At 53.4% G+C, this 20,652-nt stretch overlaps 4 protein-coding genes across 9 annotated transcripts in view; 1 reads left to right on the plus strand and 3 right to left on the minus strand.

Moving 5' to 3' along the window:
• Positions 1 to 7,601: 7,601 nt before the first annotated feature.
• On the minus strand, positions 7,602 to 8,441 carry LOC104371073 (hemoglobin subunit alpha-A). The gene is made up of 3 exons (XM_009988369.2): positions 8,295 to 8,441; positions 7,929 to 8,133; positions 7,602 to 7,826 (listed from the first exon to the last, which is right to left on the minus strand). Exons 1-3 carry the CDS (start codon positions 8,387 to 8,389, stop codon positions 7,698 to 7,700), a joined length of 429 nt encoding a protein of 142 aa, XP_009986671.1. The 5' UTR covers positions 8,390 to 8,441; the 3' UTR covers positions 7,602 to 7,697.
• Positions 8,442 to 10,901: 2,460 nt separating this feature from the next.
• Positions 10,902 to 11,642, minus strand: LOC147527619 (hemoglobin subunit alpha-D). Its single transcript, XM_086622061.1, has 3 exons — positions 11,498 to 11,642; positions 11,180 to 11,384; positions 10,902 to 11,077 (listed from the first exon to the last, which is right to left on the minus strand). Exons 1-3 carry the CDS (start codon positions 11,587 to 11,589, stop codon positions 10,949 to 10,951), a joined length of 426 nt encoding a protein of 141 aa, XP_086478187.1. The 5' UTR covers positions 11,590 to 11,642; the 3' UTR covers positions 10,902 to 10,948.
• A 2,182-nt stretch (positions 11,643 to 13,824) lies between these two features.
• Positions 13,825 to 19,879, minus strand: LOC104378728 (hemoglobin subunit pi). 3 transcript variants are annotated; one of them, XM_086622070.1, is made up of 5 exons: positions 19,746 to 19,879; positions 19,532 to 19,603; positions 15,924 to 16,093; positions 14,681 to 14,885; positions 13,825 to 14,102 (listed from the first exon to the last, which is right to left on the minus strand). In XM_086622070.1, the coding sequence occupies exons 3-5, from the start codon at positions 16,016 to 16,018 to the stop codon at positions 13,974 to 13,976; spliced, it is 429 nt and encodes a 142-aa protein (XP_086478196.1). In that variant the 5' UTR covers positions 16,019 to 16,093; positions 19,532 to 19,603; positions 19,746 to 19,879; the 3' UTR covers positions 13,825 to 13,973. The 3 variants fall into 3 exon arrangements, with proteins under 3 accessions (XP_086478196.1, XP_009984108.1, XP_086478195.1); XM_009985806.2 differs by lacking the exon at positions 19,532 to 19,603; XM_086622069.1 differs by lacking the exons at positions 19,532 to 19,603; positions 19,746 to 19,879 and adding an exon at positions 18,194 to 18,430.
• A 577-nt stretch (positions 19,880 to 20,456) lies between these two features.
• Positions 20,457 to 20,652, plus strand: part of NPRL3 (NPR3 like, GATOR1 complex subunit) — a 53,934-nt gene continuing 53,738 nt past the window's right edge. For 3 of the 4 annotated variants that reach the window (XR_015222661.1, XM_086622538.1, XM_086622539.1), the window contains exon 1: positions 20,457 to 20,607. Coding sequence is in view for 2 of the 4 variants with exons in the window: in XM_086622538.1 (XP_086478664.1) it covers positions 20,490 to 20,607 (118 nt within the window). In the remaining 2 variants the exon portion in view is untranslated. The remainder of the gene's footprint in view (positions 20,608 to 20,652) is intronic. The other variant, XM_086622546.1, reaches the window with a different exon arrangement.

A 20,652-nucleotide genomic window follows, 5' to 3' on the forward strand; every position in this document is an offset into this window, starting at 1 on the left:
GTATGGGAAAAAATCCCCTGGGGAAGAGCCAGTCATTTTCTAGAGCCTCTGACGTCACCGGCAGCCCAGTGAGGGCACCTCGTGCTGTCAGTAGCTGGCAATGCCCTCATCTAGTGTATTAGAAGCCTTCCTTGAAGCCAGCCCCGAAGCTTGAGCACATAAAGCGTGAGATTGGAAGGGACAACTCTTCTAATTCCCAGCCTAGATTTGTTCAGGGCCTGTTCGTTTCTATGTGTCCCTGTGTAATCCTGTCCCAGGATGTTCAGAGCTCTCCTTCTGGAACCTGTCCTACGTAATGACAGCATCGGCTTCCTCCACATCTTTTTCCCGGGCATGAGGATACCATCCGCTTTCTGCTATGTTCACCCTGAGACCATGCAAGTATCCTGCAATATCCTGATCCTCCAGTATTGTGGCATCTTTTTTTTTTTTTTTAAATATTTTGGCCATTAATAAAAATCCCAAGGCCAGATCCAAGGTCAGATTCCATTAATACTTTCCCTCCAGGTCAATAATTCCCTTTCAACGCTCCTGTTGTCATCTCCCTATTTTCTTGAGTTCTGTCTTACCATTCTTCCACTCATTGATATTTCCTCCAGTCTAAACCACATGGTTGCAGCACCACATGATGCTGCTGTAACACATCTCAGGACTTACACCAAAGCTCGTGCCAGAGCCTTCACATCTTGACCCACAACTTGACGGATTTATCTGACTTCCCTCACACATATTATGAATATCAGTCAAAGCCTTCTTTAATGCCTAGTCCTCCTCTCCACTTTTCATAACCAGCTTATTATTCCTAATATCCTTTTGATATTAGGAAATCATGCTCCGGTTAGGTATTACACTCTTTCCCTCTTGTTTTTCCTGCTTCTTTGGGATCTAAAGTAATTTTACAATGTTTTCCCTAAGGAATGGCAAGCCTCTGCTACATTAGCTTTCAGTTCTCCCAGTTGATTTTGCTGTTGCTCAAAAATTGTTCTTCTGAAAGAAGAACAAACAAACCCTTCTATTCTCGTTCTGTGTTAATTTAGCCTTCAACTCCGCTTTAAAGGTATCAGCTCATCATCAATCAATCCTTAAGAACAACTTTCCTGCAATGTTGTCTCTACTGACGGTTATTTTCCTCTTAAAGGACAAAAAATGACACTCAAAGTCAAAGATCTGAGAGATCTGAGCATAAATCAAACTCACCTAATGTAATGCAGAATCAGATCCACAACGTGTTGCAGTATCTTCTCTCTCACAGCTCGGGTTCCTTAGACTTGCTTCTGTTCCCCAAGAAAAGCATTCCGGTGCTCACTGTTTGGGGTGGTGGATGCTGTAGGACATGTCACCTCCAAAATGACACTGCCTCAAACCCGAGACACTAAAACATTGTCATTGGCTTAGCAGCTCTGTGGGATGCTCCTTCCCCCTTTGGCTAAGCAGCCTTGCAACCTCAGAAGAAGGGGTGAGTTTGAACCAGGAAGGTCTCCCTTTTGCTGCAGAGACAGAGTTGGAGCTGAAGCTGGAGCTGAAGCTTCCTCATCTTCTGCAGGCAGTGCCACAGGCGGACACATGCAGCCACCCATGGATCACCATGACCTGCAGGCAGGCAGAAGAGCTGGCTGCAGTTATACTTGCCTCCTTTTGTGGTGGTAAGAAAAGCCGCAAGGTTTAGAAAATGCCTGGTGAGCTTCTGCCTATGCCAAAATGTGGGGAGCATGGCTGTGCGGCGCCAGCGCTGCCGTCTGGCTGAGCGACACACTTGGCTCTGAAGGTAGTGCAGATGCCTGTGTGATGGTTAGAGCTCACCACATCTGCCGCTTGCTCTTTGGTCCATGAGTCCTCAAGCACAGACCCTCCTCAGGAAGGCAGACCTGAGTGGAAGACCCTGTTCTGGAGAACGTATTTCCTACAGGCCTGGGTAGGAATCTGGACTGTATACTGAAAATAGCACTGTTTGAATCTACGATCTGGAAAAATAAATAATGGTGATCTGTCCAAATTGAATCTATGGAGCTTTAACAGTGCTGACCCCTGAATTTTCATAAGTATACTTCTACTATTAATAAAGGCACTCAGCTGCTCAACCGTTGAAGAAGGTATAAAAGCTTTCTGGCTGAGCAGCTGCGATGCACATTTTGCTGTATTGCTTTCCATAAATCCGTAGTTGGGATCCTTTTGGCCATGTGCAAAAGTCTCTGGAGAGCACAGTGCTGGCACAGTCTGCTCCCGTGTCTCTGTTCAGTCCTGGTACAAGGAGTAAAAAGCAGTGCTGGCTGGAAAACCCAATGTTTTAACCATGTCCAGCTAGATCCTCGTTGAGTTGTGTCTACCCAGTAGCTCTTTGCCTACTTGAAGTCCCTGTGACAGAGGATCTGGAAAGGAAGAGTATAATGAAGAACTGTATCCCAGGAATATGGACCAAAAATCTGTTGTTAAGAGTTGCATGCTTTAGCTTTCCACAGAAATGTCAGATGACTGCAGGAGACTGGTAGGAGGCTATTTGATGTAGTCTGTGGAGCTCCACTACATGCAGCTTTCCATGGAAAAACAGGAGGTCAATCATTTTGGTGTAGATAAATAAGGTGACACAGACAGGGAAATAAGATCTAAAGCAGAGGAAGTTGAACTTAAACTGGCTATTACAGCTCAGGATAAGGATGCTGGAGTCCTCATTGATGGTTCACCAAAATTGCTGCCTTTGATGTGCAGCAAAAAGCCAGAAAAATGTGGTGATGTCATCAGGAAGGGCTTGGGCTCTCAAAACAAGCAAGAGAACATCTTTTGCCTGCTGTGTAACAGCTTGGTGCACCCGCATCTGTGTAGTTCTAGCCTCTAAATCTGAGAACGTAGTGGACTTAGAGTCCTGAGCAGGACAACTGAGATGACCAAGGGGATGGGGCAGCTGCAGTATGAGGAGGTCCTGGAAAGGTTGGGATTTTTCCCTGGGGAAGAGGGAGAAGAGCGAGCCAGCTCTTCAAACTCATAAAGTGAATGTGGACCTGGTGCTCATCAGATTCTGCGTGACTATAATTAGAGGCCATCGATGAATCTGGTAGGTTGGTTTAAAATGGATAAAAAGGACTTTACACGGGGCGGGGAGGAGAATGAACTTCTGGAACTTGCTGCCGCAGGAGGCTGTGGAAACAAATAGGATCAGTAGGTTTAAAAGCTATAGCAGATTCCTGAGCAGCAGGTCAACAGGCAGATGTTGAAGGAACAACAGGCAGGAACGTACCCTCTGAAACTGCTGTTACTGCTGGTAGGAAGACAGGGCTAGCAGCAGGAAGACAATTTTTGCATTTCTATTCAATGTCTATCTCTGTAGTGAAAATCTAATCAATCCGCAGTGGACAATGTGAAGCAGGCCTGACTGAAAAATATTGTAATCTCATTGAAAAGGGTTGCAGCACTATCAAAAAAGACATGGTCAGCCACAAAAAGAAGGTGGAAAACCAGTGCAAAGTAGGTGTGGAAAGCTTCGGCTTTGATGAACGGCTCCGAAACAGCAGTGATGGCACTGAGAAGGCATATGTGGCCAACACTGTGTTACCACAGATCCTTCTCCTCCCAGATATAAAATCCAAGACCTGGATTCTGTTGTGAACATCTCCAAGGATGGGGGATTCGTGATGCTCAATGCCTTTTTGGTCACGGGACTCGCAGAACAAGACCTGAGTTCCTCAGAGGTCAACTCTGAGAGGCACCAGCAAAAAGGTTTTCTAAGATGTTGCTTGCAAAGTTGAACTTTTTGTGATGGCAAAGAAGAGCAGACAATGTTTTAAGTTCTGTGAATGCTTGTTTTTGTCAGCCCTGTCCTGTCTGGAGGGGCTGGTACAGCTGTGCTTGACGCAGCTGCTGCGCTGGGAGCAGTCTCCGCTTCTAGGAAAGGAAGGAGAGAAAAATATTTGAAGTCTTTCATCAAAATTGGAATTTTAGTGAAGGCTGACTCTATTTTCTATCTTCTGTGACCACTTTTCCTTTTCCCATTGGCAAAACAGCCAGCGGAGAAGGTGGGAGGATCCTAAATGTGTGGATTAAAGTATATGTCACGCATTCTGGTGTTTGCAGACTGTTTGCCTAAAAAAAAGTCCCTTTACCTCAGCAGCAGATGGAAGCTGTCTCCACACAGTCAGTATCTTTGAGAAGTGGCGGAGGGTGATGGGGTCGCAGAAACGAGGTGTTAGGGTCTATTATCATCAGCAGGGTAAAAAGAGGAAACTAAGGAACCATAAAGCAGTCAACTTGAAATCACGAAAAAACAGTGGGACATTTAATCGAAGAAAGGGATGAGTAATAACCATGGCCATTGCCAAGAATGAATCATTTCAGATGAGTCTGTTTTCCTTCTGCGACAGATTCCAGTCCTTGGTTCAACATCATTATTTACTGTTCCTTCATCAATAACTTTTGTGTTGTACTGGAGAATGCGCTTATTAAACTCTCAGATGTGCCTGAGCTGGAGAGACTGTGAGCACCCCAAAGCACTGCGTTAAAATTCAAAATGATCTAGTCAAATTGGAGGGATCAGTTCAGTATGGAAAATCTGACATTTAGAAGGGAGTAACTGTCCAACCACAAGGCAAACAAACTGCTTACGCGGCAGTTTTTCAGCGAAAACCCTATAGTCTGCACCAATGGTGAGTGATGCTGTCGGCATATTGAACACCAATATGGGATGTATAAACAAAAGAAGAATTTGTAAAACAAACTCGTTCCCTCGTCTCTCCAGCAAGAGGTTCCCTCAACTGGTGTCCTCATTTCAGCTTCCAGGCATAAACCAATGCTGTATCTTCCCGCTGCTCCTGTTAACCCTTGGAGGGGAAACTCCTGGTAAACTCCCCTTGGATGCCTGACCTCCTCCAGAGGTACGTACTTGTGTGTCTTTTCCAGGACACACTCTCTAGGGCCATGGCTTTTTATCAGATGCTAGTCAGAGGAGTAGCCAAGCTGCCTGGACAACGCTGTTTGCAGCCCCTGAAGAGACTGGTAAAAGTGTTGTGGTCAGGAAAGGTGTAACCATCAAGTTTGTTTCCTGATGTCATTTCAGTTGCTCTTTCAATAAAAATGAGCTCTGAGATGCCACTTGCCTTGGTGACTGTCATATAACAAAATACTATGTTGTTCTGTGGGTATCTTTGAACTTTGTCCATCAAGAAAAAATGTTGATGAGGTGAGAAAGGCCTCCAGGTAGTGGAGACATCGGAGCAGGCTTTTGTCTCACCTGAAGAAGTTCATCTTCCTTCTTCCTCTGAAGCTGCTTCCTGGGACTCTGTCTCCCGTGCGCTGCTGTGGCCTGGGTCAGGGGGCAAAGCCCCCTGAGTCCACCTCCTCCACATTGCCTGGTGCTGTTTTGGGCTGCCACTGCAGAAGTTGCAGCATTCCACCTCGTCAGCACCAGGGCTGCAGCCATACGAGCTGCAAAACCAACTTGGACAGGCAGTGGGACAAATATCTGCCCTGCCCTGCCCTAGCCCACGGACCCCTGCGGGTCCCGAGGCAGCTCAGGGAGAGCCGAGCTGTAGAAAGCTGCTCCCAGTGCTTGTGACCTGTGGGACAGGCTGTGCCTGGGGCACATGGCACCATGGCCACCGAGAGATGCCCAGTGAAGGGAGCCCCACGTACCCCTGTGCCATAAGCCGGCAGGAATGGGGTGCCCAGCTGCTGGGCACTTGGCATGGGAAAGGGGCTGGGGAGGGCTCCTGCACCTCTCTGAGCTGGCACCAGTCACACCGGGGACATGGGGCTGGCTGGAAGCCCGTCCTGGCAGCCCCTTCGCCCTGCCCAGTGGCTCCGGGGCTGGGCCCTCGCACCCTCTGCCTGCCCTGATAACGCACTGCGGTGGCAGCTCCCCATCTTGTGGCAGCAGGGACAGTCGGCTGGGATAAAACTCTTCCTGGCTCTTGGGTCCCTTGGCCGGGCAGAGCCCTGGGAAAGCGCTGCAGAGGCGGGACACTGCCCGCTGCCACCCGAGCGAAAGCCCGGCAGAGGCTGTGGGGTCAGTTGCCAGCCCTGGCCCCTCCATGCACACGCAGTCCCTGCGCTGCCCTCACCCCTCGCCCCTAACGCACGCGCCATGGGCCCAAGAACCCTCCGAGGGTCCTCTGTGGCCAGGTTTGGGGCATCCCAAGTCTGTGCTGGGTTTGATGCTGGCTCGCCCCAGTGCTTTACACACCAGTCCACGCTGCCTTGCACACCTGTGTGCCATAACCCCCGCCATGCCCCTGCTCCCCTTGAGCTCCCCGGGGAGCAGAGGGTCTCCGTGCAGCAGAGTTGTTGCCCACAGCTATGTCTGGTTGATGTCAGCTGGAAGGGTGCACCCTGCTTCAGCACCTGCCCTATGCCGAGGTAGATCAGGTTGGTCAGCAACGCGCTGACCTGCTTTGTCTTCCTATCCTCACCGTGCCCAGGCATGGTGGTCATATGGGGTCAGGATGCCCATGGTGCTTTGCAGGAGAAACCCTGGGAGCTGGAGGGCTTCCTTCTCTCTCCAGAGTCATTTGGGTACTTTCCTGCCTTTGGTGTCTTCACTGATGGTGACTGGAGGCCACCGTGCTGGGAAAAGCGTCCATCCGTGCAAGTGCCAGGGAGAGAAGGGGCCCATGGCAACCTTGGCTTGGCTTCGTGCTGTGGCTGCACCAGCTGCCCCGGGGCTTCCTCAAACCTTCCCCGTAGCACCAAGCACCTCCCAGCCCTGGCAGGGACAGGGCAGCCTTACTCAGCACCTGGCAGGTTGTAGCCCCCCAGGACTATCTGCTGCCCCATCTCCCACCACACCCACAGCTGGAGGAGAGCCCACGGTCTCCTTTATCAGCTGCCCACAGCACCCCCCGCCACGGCCGCCCTGCTGCAGGCTGCGATAAGGGCCGGGGGCTGCGCAGGCACCCGTGCTGCGGCACCCCGTGCTGCGGCACCCAGCACCGCTGCGCTGTCTGTGCTCCTTTTCCTACCCTGACACCTCCTACCCTGCGGCGGTTCAGGACCCAAAGAGCAGGATCTGGGGCTGAGCCCCATCTGCTCGCCTTGCAGTCCCCCATGCCTGCTGTGTCCCCCCAGAACCCCTCCAAAGCGGCACCCCAGCGATGCAGCATTAGGGGGAAACAGAAGAAGTCCTATGATGCCACACAGCTCTGCGTGCTGGGGATGTACAGATGCATGCCCTTGCGCTTGGATGTCCTCAATCTGCTACCACGCAGAGGGTCATAGGCACCAGCAGCCCCTGTGCCCCGATGTCTACTGCAGGCTCTTCCAGGAGAAGATGATCTCCAACAATTTGCCCTGAAAGGGGGCAAGGGGCTGGTGGGGCAAGGGAGGACAGGCTGGGGCTGCAGGGAGCTCCCAAGGGCAGACTCTGGTCATCCTCCATGAACCTTTTCCCTCCACCCGTGCCTGGAAACGTTCTGCTTCCTCCCAGAGCCCCAGGCTAGCAGAGCCGTGTCTACGTGTTGGGCACCACCACCCAAATGCTGCCTCCTCTCGGAGACAGCCAAACCAAAGCCCATTTTTCCTCTGTATGCCCACCTGGCAGGGGGGACCCCCAGTTCAGACCCCCAGCGCAGATCCCTCCCACTCCCTCCCCACAGGCAGCGACCAGAGCAGGACACCAGGGCTGGAGCACAAATGAAACATTTTATTTCAGATCATTTGGCTGCTCGCTGTCAGGGGGCTGGCAGTCCGTTGGGTCCAGCTCTAGCCATGGTGCCGTCTTAACGGTACTTGGCAGTCAGCACGTTGCCCACGGCGCACAGAAACTTGTCCAGGGAAGCGTGGTTCTCTGGGGTGAGGAGAGAGGGGTGGTGGATGGCCACCACCACCAGGAAGCATTGGCCCAGCAGCTGAAAGGCAAAAGAAGATGGTGAGTGAGGGGGTGAGGTGAGGGGGTGGCCAGGGGAGTGCAGGAGGGGAGTCGGGCTGGTCACCCCTTCCCAGATGCTCACTTTGAAGTTCACAGGGTCCACGCGGAGCTTTTGGGCGTGGAGGTCGCTGAGCTTGGAGAGGGCACCCGCGATGTCATCGATGTGGTTGGCAGCCTCGACCAGTGCACCAGCCACCTTCTTGCCATGCGCCTTGATCTGAGCGGAGCCATGATGCAGGTCGAAGTGGGGGAAGTAGGTCTTGGTCTGGGGGTAGGTGATGAACATCCTGGAGGACAGAGGAGGCCGAGGACAGATGAGACAGGGACAGGGTGACATAGGACAGGGTGACATAGGACAGGGACAGTTGCAGATGGGAAGAGGATGGGGGCAGATGGGAGGGAGTCAGGGACAGCAGGAGAGAGGATGAGGACAGGGATGGACACGTACCTCTCCAGGGTCTCGGCGCCGTACTCCTCGGCATGGCCACCGAGTTTGGAGAAGATGCCCTTCACGTTGGTCTTGTCGTTGGCGGACAGCACCATGGTGTCACCTCCGCGTTGGCAGCCCCCAGCACGGGTGCCCCCGCCGGCCGCCACCGCCCTTATATGCGGTGCGGGGGCACCGCCCGCCCCCGCGGGCCCGCCCCGCTCCCGGCCCCGGCCCCGGCGGCGCTGGAGCCCGGCCAGGCGGGGCCGCCGCCCGCCTCCCCCCCGGCCAGCGCCGCGCCCCGCTCCGCCCGCGGCACCGGCACCGGTCCCAGCTCGGGGGTCCCTGCCCCCCCCGGCACCGGCTGGGTTCGGGGTCAGCGTCAGGGTCAGGGCTCGCATCAGCGCAGGCTGGGTGGCCCGTCCCCTGTGGTGCAGGCTGACTGCGGGCTTAGGCTTAGGTTTGCGTTTAGATTTAAATTTAGGCTTAGGCTTATGTTTAGGCTTATGTTTAGGGTCTGTGCTGGCAGGGGTTGAGGTTAGGGTCTGCGCTGGCGGAGGTGGAGGCGTCCACATGTGTCCCCTCCCGGCACAGGCTGGGTTCAGGGCTCGGAGCGGGGTCCCAGCTGAGCCCCGCCGGCGCAGGCAGCTCTGGCACAGCCTGGCTGTGTTCTGGCACGACGGCGGGGACAGCAGCGTGGTGGGCATCTGTGCCCCACAGACCGAGCCTGCCCACTGCCCCTGGCAGCCACATGTGACCCCACGGGCACCTGCAGGTACAGAGTGACCCATCCAGCACAGCCTCCACGCACACGCGTGAACTGGCCCGGTACACGCACTGCCATCTCACATGGCCCCTGCACATACACCATCCTTACGCACTCCCCGCTGCCCCTGTATACACCCTGCTGTCCCACGCGCAGCCACTCATCCACACTGCACCTGCTGCTCTCCTTCCCTCAGGGCACCCCAAACCAGTGAACCCCGAAGCGTGTGCCCACTTCACCCCCTGCTCCCCAAACTGCAGTCACATCCCTTTGCGTACCGACCCCGAAGCAGCCCTGCCAAAGCCATCTCTCCTGCACACGTGCTGTGCTGGCCCCGGTGCTGCAGGGGGACCGGGTCACCCTGACTCCTGGGAAGGGAGAACACTTGGCAGAGCCACCAGGATCAGCACTGGGCACTGATGGAAGCACTGGCCTGCAGCAGCAGGAGCTCACGGCCGGGGAAAGCAGGCATGCAGGGCTGCAGCCACCCATGGGGAGCCCTGTGTGCCCCAAATGATGAAGGGGAGAAAGGTGAGGAGGGCAAGGAAGATGAGGATGGTGAAGACAGGGAGGGTGAGGTGGGTGAGGGGGCCTGCGGCGCTCCCAGTAGGTTCAAGAGCTGGCACGGGCAGGCAGGGGACAGTTCACACCCGCGTTTCCTCCATGGCTGATGGTTCTTATCATTTGTGTTTGAAAGAGATATTGGCTCAAGCTGGCACCGTTTCAGAGCAGGGAAGGAGGGGAGGACACGGGGGGCTGATCTTCTGGGAAGTGGAGCCCACAGAAATGGCAGCTGGGCGGCGTGTCTGCTGCCTGCGTGTGCATTGGGGGCAAACTGCAAAGGCAGAGGAGCCCTTCAAACGGGTGGCACAAGAATAAATGGGTGTAAATGCACACGAAGACACTGGGATGGAGACTGGGATGTGCCGGATGATGGAGGAAAAGCACCGTGGGTTCACGAGTCCACTTGCAGGAGCCGGGACTGGCATAGCCCAGGGGCTCCCAGGAGTGCGTGTCTGTGCAGGCAGGGTCCCTGCATGCCCAGCATCCAGCTGGCACTCGGCTGCTGCAGGCCCTGCTCTCTGATGCACCTTCTCCCATGCCTCACAAACGCTCACCTTCTTACTCTGGTGTCACAGCCCAGAGCAAACCCAGGGCCAGTTTAGTGTCTTATAACTCATCACCTGTGATCTAAAGACATTGATTTTTTTTAATTCAGGCTCCAAACCCCTGAAACCAGCAGCCCTGTGCTGGGCTGCAGCTCTGCCTGCCCTGCTCCTGGGGCCAGGGGAAGAGCAGACACCCAGGGCGGCTGTGGGGGCACTTCCCTGGCAGTTGACGGGGATTTGTGGCTCAGAGGCTTGAGCTCAAGAGCAGTGTTTGTGCTCAATGGTCCGTGGTGAATTTTTTCACTCCATGAACTTGTCTGATTGCCTGCGGATCTCATGCAGGCATTTAGCTCCCACAGCATCCCCAATAAAGGTCCTGAGCAGCCAACGTGTGATAGATGGAGCAAGGAGAGATTAATCCTATGGCCCTGGAGAATCCTTCCAGGGGATGCAAGAACCATTTTTGGCTCAGTGCATTCTTCCCAGCCGGGAAGGGCACATCCCAGAGGGATGCAGGCACAGCAAGGTGACAGGCTGAGCTCCGTTCCCGGGTCCTGCTACCAGCATCGGCTGCATCCCAGGCTGGGGTGAGGTGGAAGCGGGCAGAGCTCCAATGGGCACCCAGGGAGCCCTTGGCTGGTGCTGACCCCTTGTACTACAGCTGGCCCCTCCATCCCTCCCTCCTTCCGACGGGAGCACCGCAACAGCCCAGCCCACCCTGGCCCCCGGCCCCAGCACAGACGGACACGGTGCTGCGGTAAAGGAGTCTTTATTGATGGCACACGGGCGCGGGTGGCAGCTCATCTGTACTTCTCAGCCAGCACAGCGGCCACGGCCGACAGGAACTTGTCGAAGGCAGCGTGCACCTCGGGGGTGTAGTCCTTGGCCAGGTGCGCAGCCAGCACCACCTGGAAGCACTGCGACAGCAGCTGCAAGGCAAAACAGGGCTCAGCACCACCACTATGACCCCCGGCCCCCCATCCCTCTCCCCGCTCCCCGCTCCCGCCCCCCGCCCCCTGTCCCTCGCCTGCCTTGAAGTTGACGGGGTCAACGCGCAGGTTGTAGGCGTGCAGGTTGCTGAGCTCGGCCAGGGCCTGGCTGAGGTTGTCCAGGCTCTTGACACCACTGCCCAAGGCGGCCACCACCTTCTTGCCGTGGCCACGGATCTGGTCGGAGCCTTGGTGCAGGTCGAAGTGGGGGAAGTAGGTCTTGGTCTGGGGGTAGACCAAAAACATCCTGCCGGAGCAGGACGGTCAGTCAACCTCGGCTGGACCACTCACTCCGGCCCCCCATGGGGGTCCCACCCGCTCGCCTCCCTCACCCACAGTGTCCCCGAGCCCAGCCCGCACCTCGACAGGGCCTCGGCTCCAAATTCTTCCTGGTGGCCGGCCACCTTCTCCCAGATCTGCTGGATCAGCTTCTTGTCTTCACCGGTCAGCATGGTGGCGGCTGGTGGCAGAGGGCAGGTCTCGGTGGTAGCAGCGCCTGCCAGGACGCTCTCTTATAGCGGCCGGCACCTCCGCCCCGGCCTTATCTTATCGGTGCCGAGCGGTGGGGGGCCGTGGCACAGGGAGCGGCTGTGGCCGGGGGGCCCCGACAGCCTCGAGGGGCCCCGACTGCCATGGGGGGCCCCCACTGCCCCGGGGGGCCCCGACTGCCACGGGGGGCTCCCACCGCCACAGGGGCCCCGGCTGCCAGGGTCCTCCTTGGCTCCGTGGGTGTCAGGGAGGGTCCCGCACACATCCCTGGCCCCTCGCGTCCTCCAGCCCCTCTCTGTCCAAAGAGGCTGTGGACCTCTGAGCATGAGCCTGGGCAAGCCCTCCCGGGCCGTGCTGGGGATCTACCATAGGAAACACCATCTCTCCAGCAGCCTGGAGAAACCTGGATGGGGAAGAACCTCTTCTTTGAGTGCGTCTTCCCAAAGTCCGCCCTGTGATGCTCGTTCTTCCCTTCTTCCCACCCCAGCGTGTGCTCCTGCCTCTCTGTAAACTCTGGGACATTCCGCAGGGCAGACTGGTGACTGTCACATCCTTCGCTCAGCCTCTGCGCAAAGTCTTTGGTACAAACTTGGGGTCAGACACACATCAGATGCTGACCTAGCATCTAAGTGGTGGATTTAAACGTTCAGGTTACCTGAGACCCACAAATGTAGACTGTTCTAAAAGCTGCTGTGGTGCACCATGTGACACCTTTAGAGCAATTTGGTGGCTTCAGAGCTTCTGCACCGTCTCTCTCCGCTGTTGCCCAAACACAGTCCCAACATTTTGTAAATGAGATGAGGACCAGAGCTTGCAGTGCCAGTTTAGGTGGTCAATCAGTGTGCTTAAGACGTTGCACCCACCTTTTCATGTCAGAAGTCCTCTGAGACAGGCATGGGCAGTGAATGTGACCTGCTAAGTAATTTTCTTCACAGCAGCTCACATGGTGCCGTGCTCTAGGTTTGTGACGAAGCCAGCCCTGGTAACACACTCATGTTCTGGCTTTTGCTGAGCTGCATTCATGCAGCATCAGGGCCCTCTGTGCTTCTCACTCTGCTGCCCAGGGAACAGATTTTGGGGTGCACGGTACGCTGGGATGGGACACAACCAGGCAGATGACCCCAACTAACCAAAGAGGTATTTCAACAATAAAAGGGAAAAGAGGCGGGTTTAGGGAGTTTTAGGGGGGTTAGCCATCTTTTTTGCTCAGGAACTGGCTGGGCATTTGTCTACCCATGAGACAGTGAGCGATTGCCTTTGCATCACCTCTTTTGTTTTGTTTTCTTCCCTCTTTTTCCACTTATCCTTTACTTAATGAACAATTATTTCTGCTTGTTTGTTTGATCTTGACCCACAAGTTTTCTTGCTTTTATTCTTCCTTTCCTCCTCCCCTCATCCCATTGAGGGGGAGCAGTGAGTGAGGAAGCAGTGCTTAGCTCCCCACTGAGGTCAACCCACCACAGCTACGTATGGAGGATCCCTGCGCTGCCCTCAGGATGACCATCAGCTCTGTACTCTTTCCTGTCACTGCTTTTTAGAGAAACCTTGGGAATTTGTGGTCCCTCAGATGCCATCAACACCCATCTCCAGTGGCCACTAGTATTCCCAAATTTCAAATGCATGTAAGGCTTCTCATATAAAAATAAGAGATGTCAAGCTGAGAGGATGGTCCCTTTACCAAACCTGTCCAGCAGGTGAGGAAGTCCAAGGTGCTCATGAAGCACATCAGACACCTTGTCCATTCCCCATGGAGAGGAGCATGAGAAGACAATGCCCAGCATCGCTCTGGGCACATCACAGCATATGGCAATGCAGGTTTTGTTCACCACAGGCTGTGATGGGTTTTGGATAGGCCAAACGAAAAGCCTGGGTCCATTCAACGTCTTAGCAGGGTGAAAGACTGTTTTCTGGTCAGCCTGGAAACAGTCTTTGGTGGGTATACCTTTGGTGAGCAGTAGCAGTAACAGGGCTCTAGCCTATTCTGGGCTTCTGCTCAATATTATGTTACGTTATTCCCACTGAATTTACACAGCTTAGCACATGAATTAGCACATGAATTCATTAATACATGGATTTGGACATGGATTTACACAGCTTAATGTTTTCCCCTCTGTATTGTGTAGATATTTCAGAACACCCCTGCCTGAACGGTAAGGTGTACGTGGAACACATGGAGACGAAAGCACAGAGACAGTAGCTCATATTTGAATTATTTATTGGGTTTTGCAGATCACCAAGCCCCGGCATAGGGGATTTGAGAGGACTGCATAGGAAGAGGGGAATATCCCAGAGCCTGGAAGCTGGGGTGCACCACGGATGTGCGTCCCTCACCCTCTGTGGAGGCCATTTATCTGTACTTCTCAGTCAGAACAGAGGAAACACTGGACAGGAACTTGTCCCACGCAGCGTGAACTTCTGGGGTGAAGTCATTGGGATAGCGGGCAGCCACGGAGCACAGGATACAGTGGGAAAGCAGCTGTAAGGGAAAAAAGGACAAAATCCATCGTGATCAGTAACAGATGTCAGCCTAGGGGTCTGCAATGGACCTGGATCCCAATGTGCTCTGGGATGACAACCACGTGTCTCAACCAGGTAGTGCTGCCACCTGATGCTATGTGTGGAGAAGCAGAGTTGCCTTTGGTGTAGGGCAACAGGCACTGCTCGATACCACTCCCTCTTTCCAAATGTCCCCTCCTTCCTCCCTAAAGGGAAAAGCAACAAAGTGGAAATGTTTAGAATTTACTTTGTCCAAGACAGGTGATGTAGCTTGACTCGTGAGGGAGATTCATGAATTACAACAAAGGTAGCAAAGACTCGAGTCTCTCTAATGCGAACCATAGGAGGCCCCTGAGTAGCTCTTTGCTTGAGCTAGATCAGATCTTTCATTAAAAGATCCAATCTCAGGTTAAAAATCAGGTGGGGAACAAGTGGTGACACAAGTTGCCAAGGCTGTGCAGTGCAGTCAGGGATCAAGCTGCCATTAGCCAAAGTGATCTGTGGTGTCTCATTCTGTGATGGCAGTTTTCATTCCCAAAAGTCTCTGTGCTCACTCACCTTGAAGTTCACTGGGTCCACCCTGAGGATGTAAGCATGCAGCTCACTGAGCTTGGCCAAAGCCCCTCTGATGTCATCAACATACTTCACAGCTTCTCCGATGGCATTCATGACCTTGGAGCCATGACCACGAAGCTGAGCTGAGCCTTGGCTGAGATCAAAGTGAGGGAAGTAGGTTTTCGTCTGGGGGTAGCTGGAGAAGAGCCTGCAGGAGAACATGAGAAGGAGATTCAGTGGTGGAAGTGACATGCATGAGATGGTAGAGCCTCAGAGCACGTGTAATGTAAACCTGCCACTCACTCCAGCAGTTGTAACAGAGCTTTGGGAGCCTGAAGCTTGCACCAGGAAGGTCTTTCTGCTATTAAACCTCTTCTGCAGTATGTGCAGATTAGACAGTGGGCTAATCCGTATGTACTAGAGAAGAATGAAATGTTAAAAATAATTTTAAACTTAATGCATTTTTTATTTTTTGAGGGTTTTAAACAATAAATTGTAGCTCCAAATTGTCACTACATTTCCTATATTACATTGTAAGCCAATTTGTGGGACCTTCAAACTAACACGAGCCGAGCGAACCAAAATCGATATAAGCGGTTTTCAGACCCCTGGAAAGAGTATCACAAAACTTTATATTGAGCTGTAAATAACATTTAAATAACTTTGAACAACATGATAATTCCTGAGCAATTTCCGGACTGTTACCCTTTTTGTGCCAGCTTGGTTAATTTGTATGAACTTGGCATTTCTGTGCTATACTTCACGCAGGGGGTCCAGTTGCCTTGTTACCTAACAATTTGTTACTTGTCAACTGGAAGGAATGAATGTGAGTATCCAGTGAATTTAGGGGATCGTTATTCTCTTAATGCCTAGAAACTGCAAGAGAAAGTGCATCACAATAAACCACTTGAAGTTCATTTCCTATAACCCTGTTTCAGGACACTGAGCATGAATTACTTTCAATTCCTCACCAGGGCTCCTGGCTATGAATTCTTCTGAATTGCTATAATGGGAAATAAACCTATAGAATTGCTTAGAAAATTATGTTTTGCTGTGAGATTTTGAAGCATTCAGTAGAACAGGTATAATTCTGGAAAATTACACACCAAACAACACAGAGGTCATCCATCAAAGCTCACCAGTCCCAGTGTGCTCTCACTCACGCAAGATTTACACGAGATGCATCCCAACAGCAAAGCCAGAGGAGGCATGCTCCTCTTCTTCCCCCGAGTTCTGAGGGACCTACCTCTCCAGTGATTCTGCCCCGATGGCATCGGCTTGAGTAGCCACCTTTGTCCAGATGGCCACCACGGCGGCCTTCTCGGCTTGGGTCAGCGTCATTGTGCAGGAGGGTGCGGGCTCAGGCTCTTTGCAATGAACGCTCAGAGCAGGTTTGGACTCATCACCTCGGCAGCCCTGGTTATAAAGAGGAAGGGGAGAGTGGACCTTGGCGCCTGTCCACGCTCATTGGTCACTCCAGAGGCCCACCCATGGAGATGGGAGACCCTTATCTCCCCGTGAGGCAATGCCTACTTCTGCAAGGGTCAGTGTGCTGGCCTCTGCTTGCTGGCGTTATCAGCTTCTTGCTTCTTAATATAATGGCCATGTGGCCCAAAGACATTCTCTGGACACATATGAACAGAGAGATAATGCTGGAAAATTCCACTGATGAAGCGTTAGGACCCATTTTTAAGTTCAGGACCATATGGATTTCAAGCATACTACGGAGCTTGGAGAAAAATCTACATTTTCTCCCTTGCTTCCTAGATGTGAACACAAGACTCCAGGCCTTTCTGTGCCATATCATGCACTTCCAGTACATGTCGCTGCCACATGGCACAATGTTTCATACAAAATGGTTCTTAGGTGGTGGTAGGGACAGGCTGGGAGATGTGCAGTATAGTGCAGAGGGGGAGCAAAACCCTGATTTCATGGAAGTAAGTGGAGATTTTGCCATTTGCTTCAGCACTGCCAGGACTTCACTTTGCCAGCCTCTTGCAAAGAATTAGGGACTTGTTCTGCAATTGGTATTGCTTATAACAGCCCCAGTAGCAATGCTTCCTATGGATACAGGGAGAGAGAGCTTGTGAAATTGAGTACAGTCCTAGAAAAAAGTATGTGTGTGCGAGAAAGGCCAGTCAGACTATTTTTTTTCATCACTAGACGCCTCATACTGCACACCTTTGATTTCTAGCTGGGTGATCTTACTGTTAATTATCCCCTGTACTGTGAAATAGCCCTCAGCACCACAGTCAGTGCTGGCGTGCACTGTGCTACACGCTGGACACGCACAGGAAAGCCTGGTCCCACCATAGATGGCCAGTAGCTTCAGGGCACAGGCACACTTGATGTGTGAAGGACTGAAGAAGCCAAGGGAAGACCAGCACAAGTCTGTAATCACAGATAAGTGGGCAAAGTGTCAAAGAAATGCCCTACTGAGATGGTCGCTGCTGAACCTCCAGGAGTGAGTATCCTGCCAGCAGATGAAGCAGAGGTAAATCTCTCTGCCACTCTGATAAACTACAGCAGCCGTACACATCACCATGAAGCGCTGGCAGCCAGGCATGGAAAGCTGGTCGGTACAGTCGGAGAGGTCAGATAGTGTTCTCTGCCCAAATAGCCTTGCACGCTTGTGCGGAGAAGGTTGATATGTGTAAGCCAGATTCCTCACCAAGACGTGTCTGCGTTTCAGAGCAATGCTACCAATTGCTACAGAGGGTGCTCCCCAGACACAGTCGTCCTGTGAGGAGGAAAGCCCTCCTAGGGATCTGGTGATACTTGGGTCATGCCTACATTGGAGTATGTCCAGCTTACAGTTATCCGTACCAAAGTACAGATGTCACAACACGGGAGCATGTACCAAACTTGGAGCCTCTCTCAGGAGCCACGGTGCGGCTGTGCCGTGCTGCTGGGCAGGGAATCTGACTGCTGGCAGGCGCTGGGTTTGGGGTGGGAGCTGGGCTTCCATGTGTGCTGTGCTTACGGCTGAGTTTCTTCTGTGCCTTCACATGGGGACAGGTCTCTCTGCTCTGGGTGGACTCTACAGCCCAGAGGAGTTGATACGTTCACTACAAAGAGATCCCACTCTCCTGGGGCTGTGGCTCTGCCACTGCGTCCTGGGGTCAGGAGGGAATGAACCAGTGGTGCTAGAGAAGCCGTAGGGATGGGGTCAGACAGCAGCTGCTGTATCCTCCAGTGTCTCCCGTGTCCTGGTGGCTGCAGTGGCACTTGCAGAAGGGCTCTGACCCACTCCTTATGCTTTGCACTGGGCTCTGAATTTAAGCCTCTCTGCATATTGTCTGTCACACGAAGCAGGAGAAATCTTGGGCTTTCCCGAAGGGCAGGCACAAAGCACTTGATGCTTCTTGTGGAGAAGAATGTGGAGGCCAATGCCTTATCTGGGGTTTAATTTAAGATTGAGCACCACAGCTCCCTCCTCAGCCCTCCTGCCCACTGGCTGAGTAATTCGCTTCCCTTTGTACCTCACTTTAAGAGGGGATACAAGAGGGGATTCACCTGAGACCCTGTGAGAACAATCACTTTACCATAAGGAATATTATCAGAGTGCTCTTTGTACATCCTCCCTTTGATAAATGCCATACGTGTCCACTGTAAACCCGGAGCTAACTCTGGCTGCCCAGCTGCAGTGCAGTGTAGTCTCCAATCAAAAGTGCCTCTGATGGCATGGGCAGCAGTCCTTCCGTCAGGGCACAGGACCACGTGGTATTTGGTTCATACAGCTTAAATGGAAGGGCGTACCGAGGGAAGCTATATTCATCATCCCTTGCTACAGGTATTTCAAAAACTTGCAGCTTTCCCTTAGAAAAAGTCACATCCCACAACATGACATGGAGGGTGACCATGTCTGTCCTTGCATGGACCTCTCAGCCCAGTTCCCCCATCCCAGTGCTCCAGCTGCCCACGAGGTAGTGAGATGCAGAGGTCCTGGCCTCAGCAATGCAAGGAGTTGGACAGCATGATTGCTGGTGTTCCTCTGCCACAGGATCGACACCGGAGCTACGTCCTCTGGGAAGCCCCACCAGACCTGCCTTCCTCTCTTGCTGCTGCTTCTTGTAATTATGATTCATAGACCCATAGCAGAATGTCCACCCTTGGGTAAATGATGAATCTTTGCACGAAGCTGTGAAATGGCACCAAAGGTGATTTTTAGTATTAACGTAGATATTTTTTAATCCTGTTCCAAAAGGAGACTAACAGAGTTTCTTGTTTCAAACAGAAGAAGTGAACAACAGGCCTGTCTGCTTATTATGACAGTTTGATTTTAATTTCCATCAGCCCTGACTGTGAATCCAGTGACCGATTGACTGGCACTGCTGTGAGCCCAGGGATAGCTTTCCCCATGAGCCTGTACTCTCCATCAAGACTGCCTCCCCTTCAAGGGGAATTCCTGTGGATAAGGTGGCACATACGTCTGCTCTAACTTTCAAAAATTTGGGGCATATTAAGTTTTGGAAATCTTAAAAGTGGAATTGAAATCCTGGCTTTATTCTTTAATTTCCTACTGAGTGCTCCAAGAACTTGTAACACTTTGCTTTAACCAAACTACAGCCTCCCAGAACTGGAAATTTCAAATATGTCTGTAATTTATTATTTAGGAAAGTAAAATTATGCTTCAAAGCAGACTTACTGGGAAATTTTAACGTAGCTGCCCAGCATTGGTGCATGAGGAATGCTCTGCCGTGATAATACGACTGCTCTTTAATCACCCTTAGACAACTCTCCCCCCTCAGCGACACCTTCTCTTGCTTCAATTGTTATCGCTGGCCTTGCAGAGAATGGCCCTGCAGATTACAGCCGTGCTGCGTGTGCTCATCTCCCTCCTGAGCCACCCACCTCTGCCCGATGTCCCGGGGGGGAATTGCAGAGCAACGTCCACGGTGGGGATATCTCAGAGCATTCAAATATCTAAATAATGCAATCAAACACAGAAGAATTTACATGCAAAACCCAGGACACCCTCTAATATAGTTGCTGATAATTTCTGATCTCAGTTAAATGCAAAAGAAGACGAAAGCACCAAGACAGCTGCCAGGGGAAGTAACGTTACCCTTAAGTAATCTCGAGGCACGAGTAAATTTAGAGGAACCGCAAGGCAAGTTGTATCAGTGCTGTAAAGCGCCCTGGGATCATGCAATGGGCGCGAGACACGAGAGCGAGCGAGCCCGTCGGAGAGCACGGGGAGCGGAGAGGCTGGCTCCTGCGGGTACCCAGGGTGGCCAACCCCCGGCGGGGCAACCAGCCCTCCCTGCTGTTTGCCACCAGCTTTTAGTGACCTTCTGGAGACGTTAATGACTGACTGGCTGAAATGCTACATGCGACCCAGAGCGGCCACGGGAAAGAAACGGACACGGGCAGCCCAGGCCTCCGGCAGCCCCTGCATGAAGGCTCCAGGGCTGGCGCCATGGCCTGGGGCCACCGCGCAGTGGCTGGGTGCAGGGCCGAGCTGGGGGCACTGGGCCGAGCTGGGGGCGCTGGGCCGAGCTGGGGGCACAGGAAGCACCGGAATAAACTGGGAGCGTGCGGAACAGGGAGCTGTGTCCGCGGGAAGCACTATCTGAAGCGGGGACACTGGGCTGACTGAGGGGAGTGCTGGCGAGCCGCTGGGCCGACCCGGGCTGTGAGGCGCGGGGCTGCGCTCTGCCCGCAGCCCGCAGGCCCCGAGCCGCCGGATCCGCACCGGCCGCGGCAGCTCCGCCCCGCCAGCAGCCGGGAGCCGCGGGCAGCGGGCGGAAGCGGAAGCCGGAGCAGCGGGCGGCCTTCCTGCGGGCCGGGCTCGTCCGTGCGCGCCGCTATGGGCGAGAGCACCAGCCCCATCAGCGTTATCCTGGTGAGCTCGGGCAGCCGCGGCAACAAGCTGCTCTTCCGCTTCCCCTTCCAGCGCGGCGCCGAGCACCCCGCCGCACAGGCCAGTAAGTGCGCGACGCCGCGGGGGCCGGCCCGGCCCGGGGACTGCA

Source organism: Tauraco erythrolophus, chromosome 17, assembly GCF_009769465.1.
Source record: "Tauraco erythrolophus isolate bTauEry1 chromosome 17, bTauEry1.pri, whole genome shotgun sequence".
Lineage (NCBI taxonomy): Eukaryota > Metazoa > Chordata > Aves > Musophagiformes > Musophagidae > Tauraco > Tauraco erythrolophus.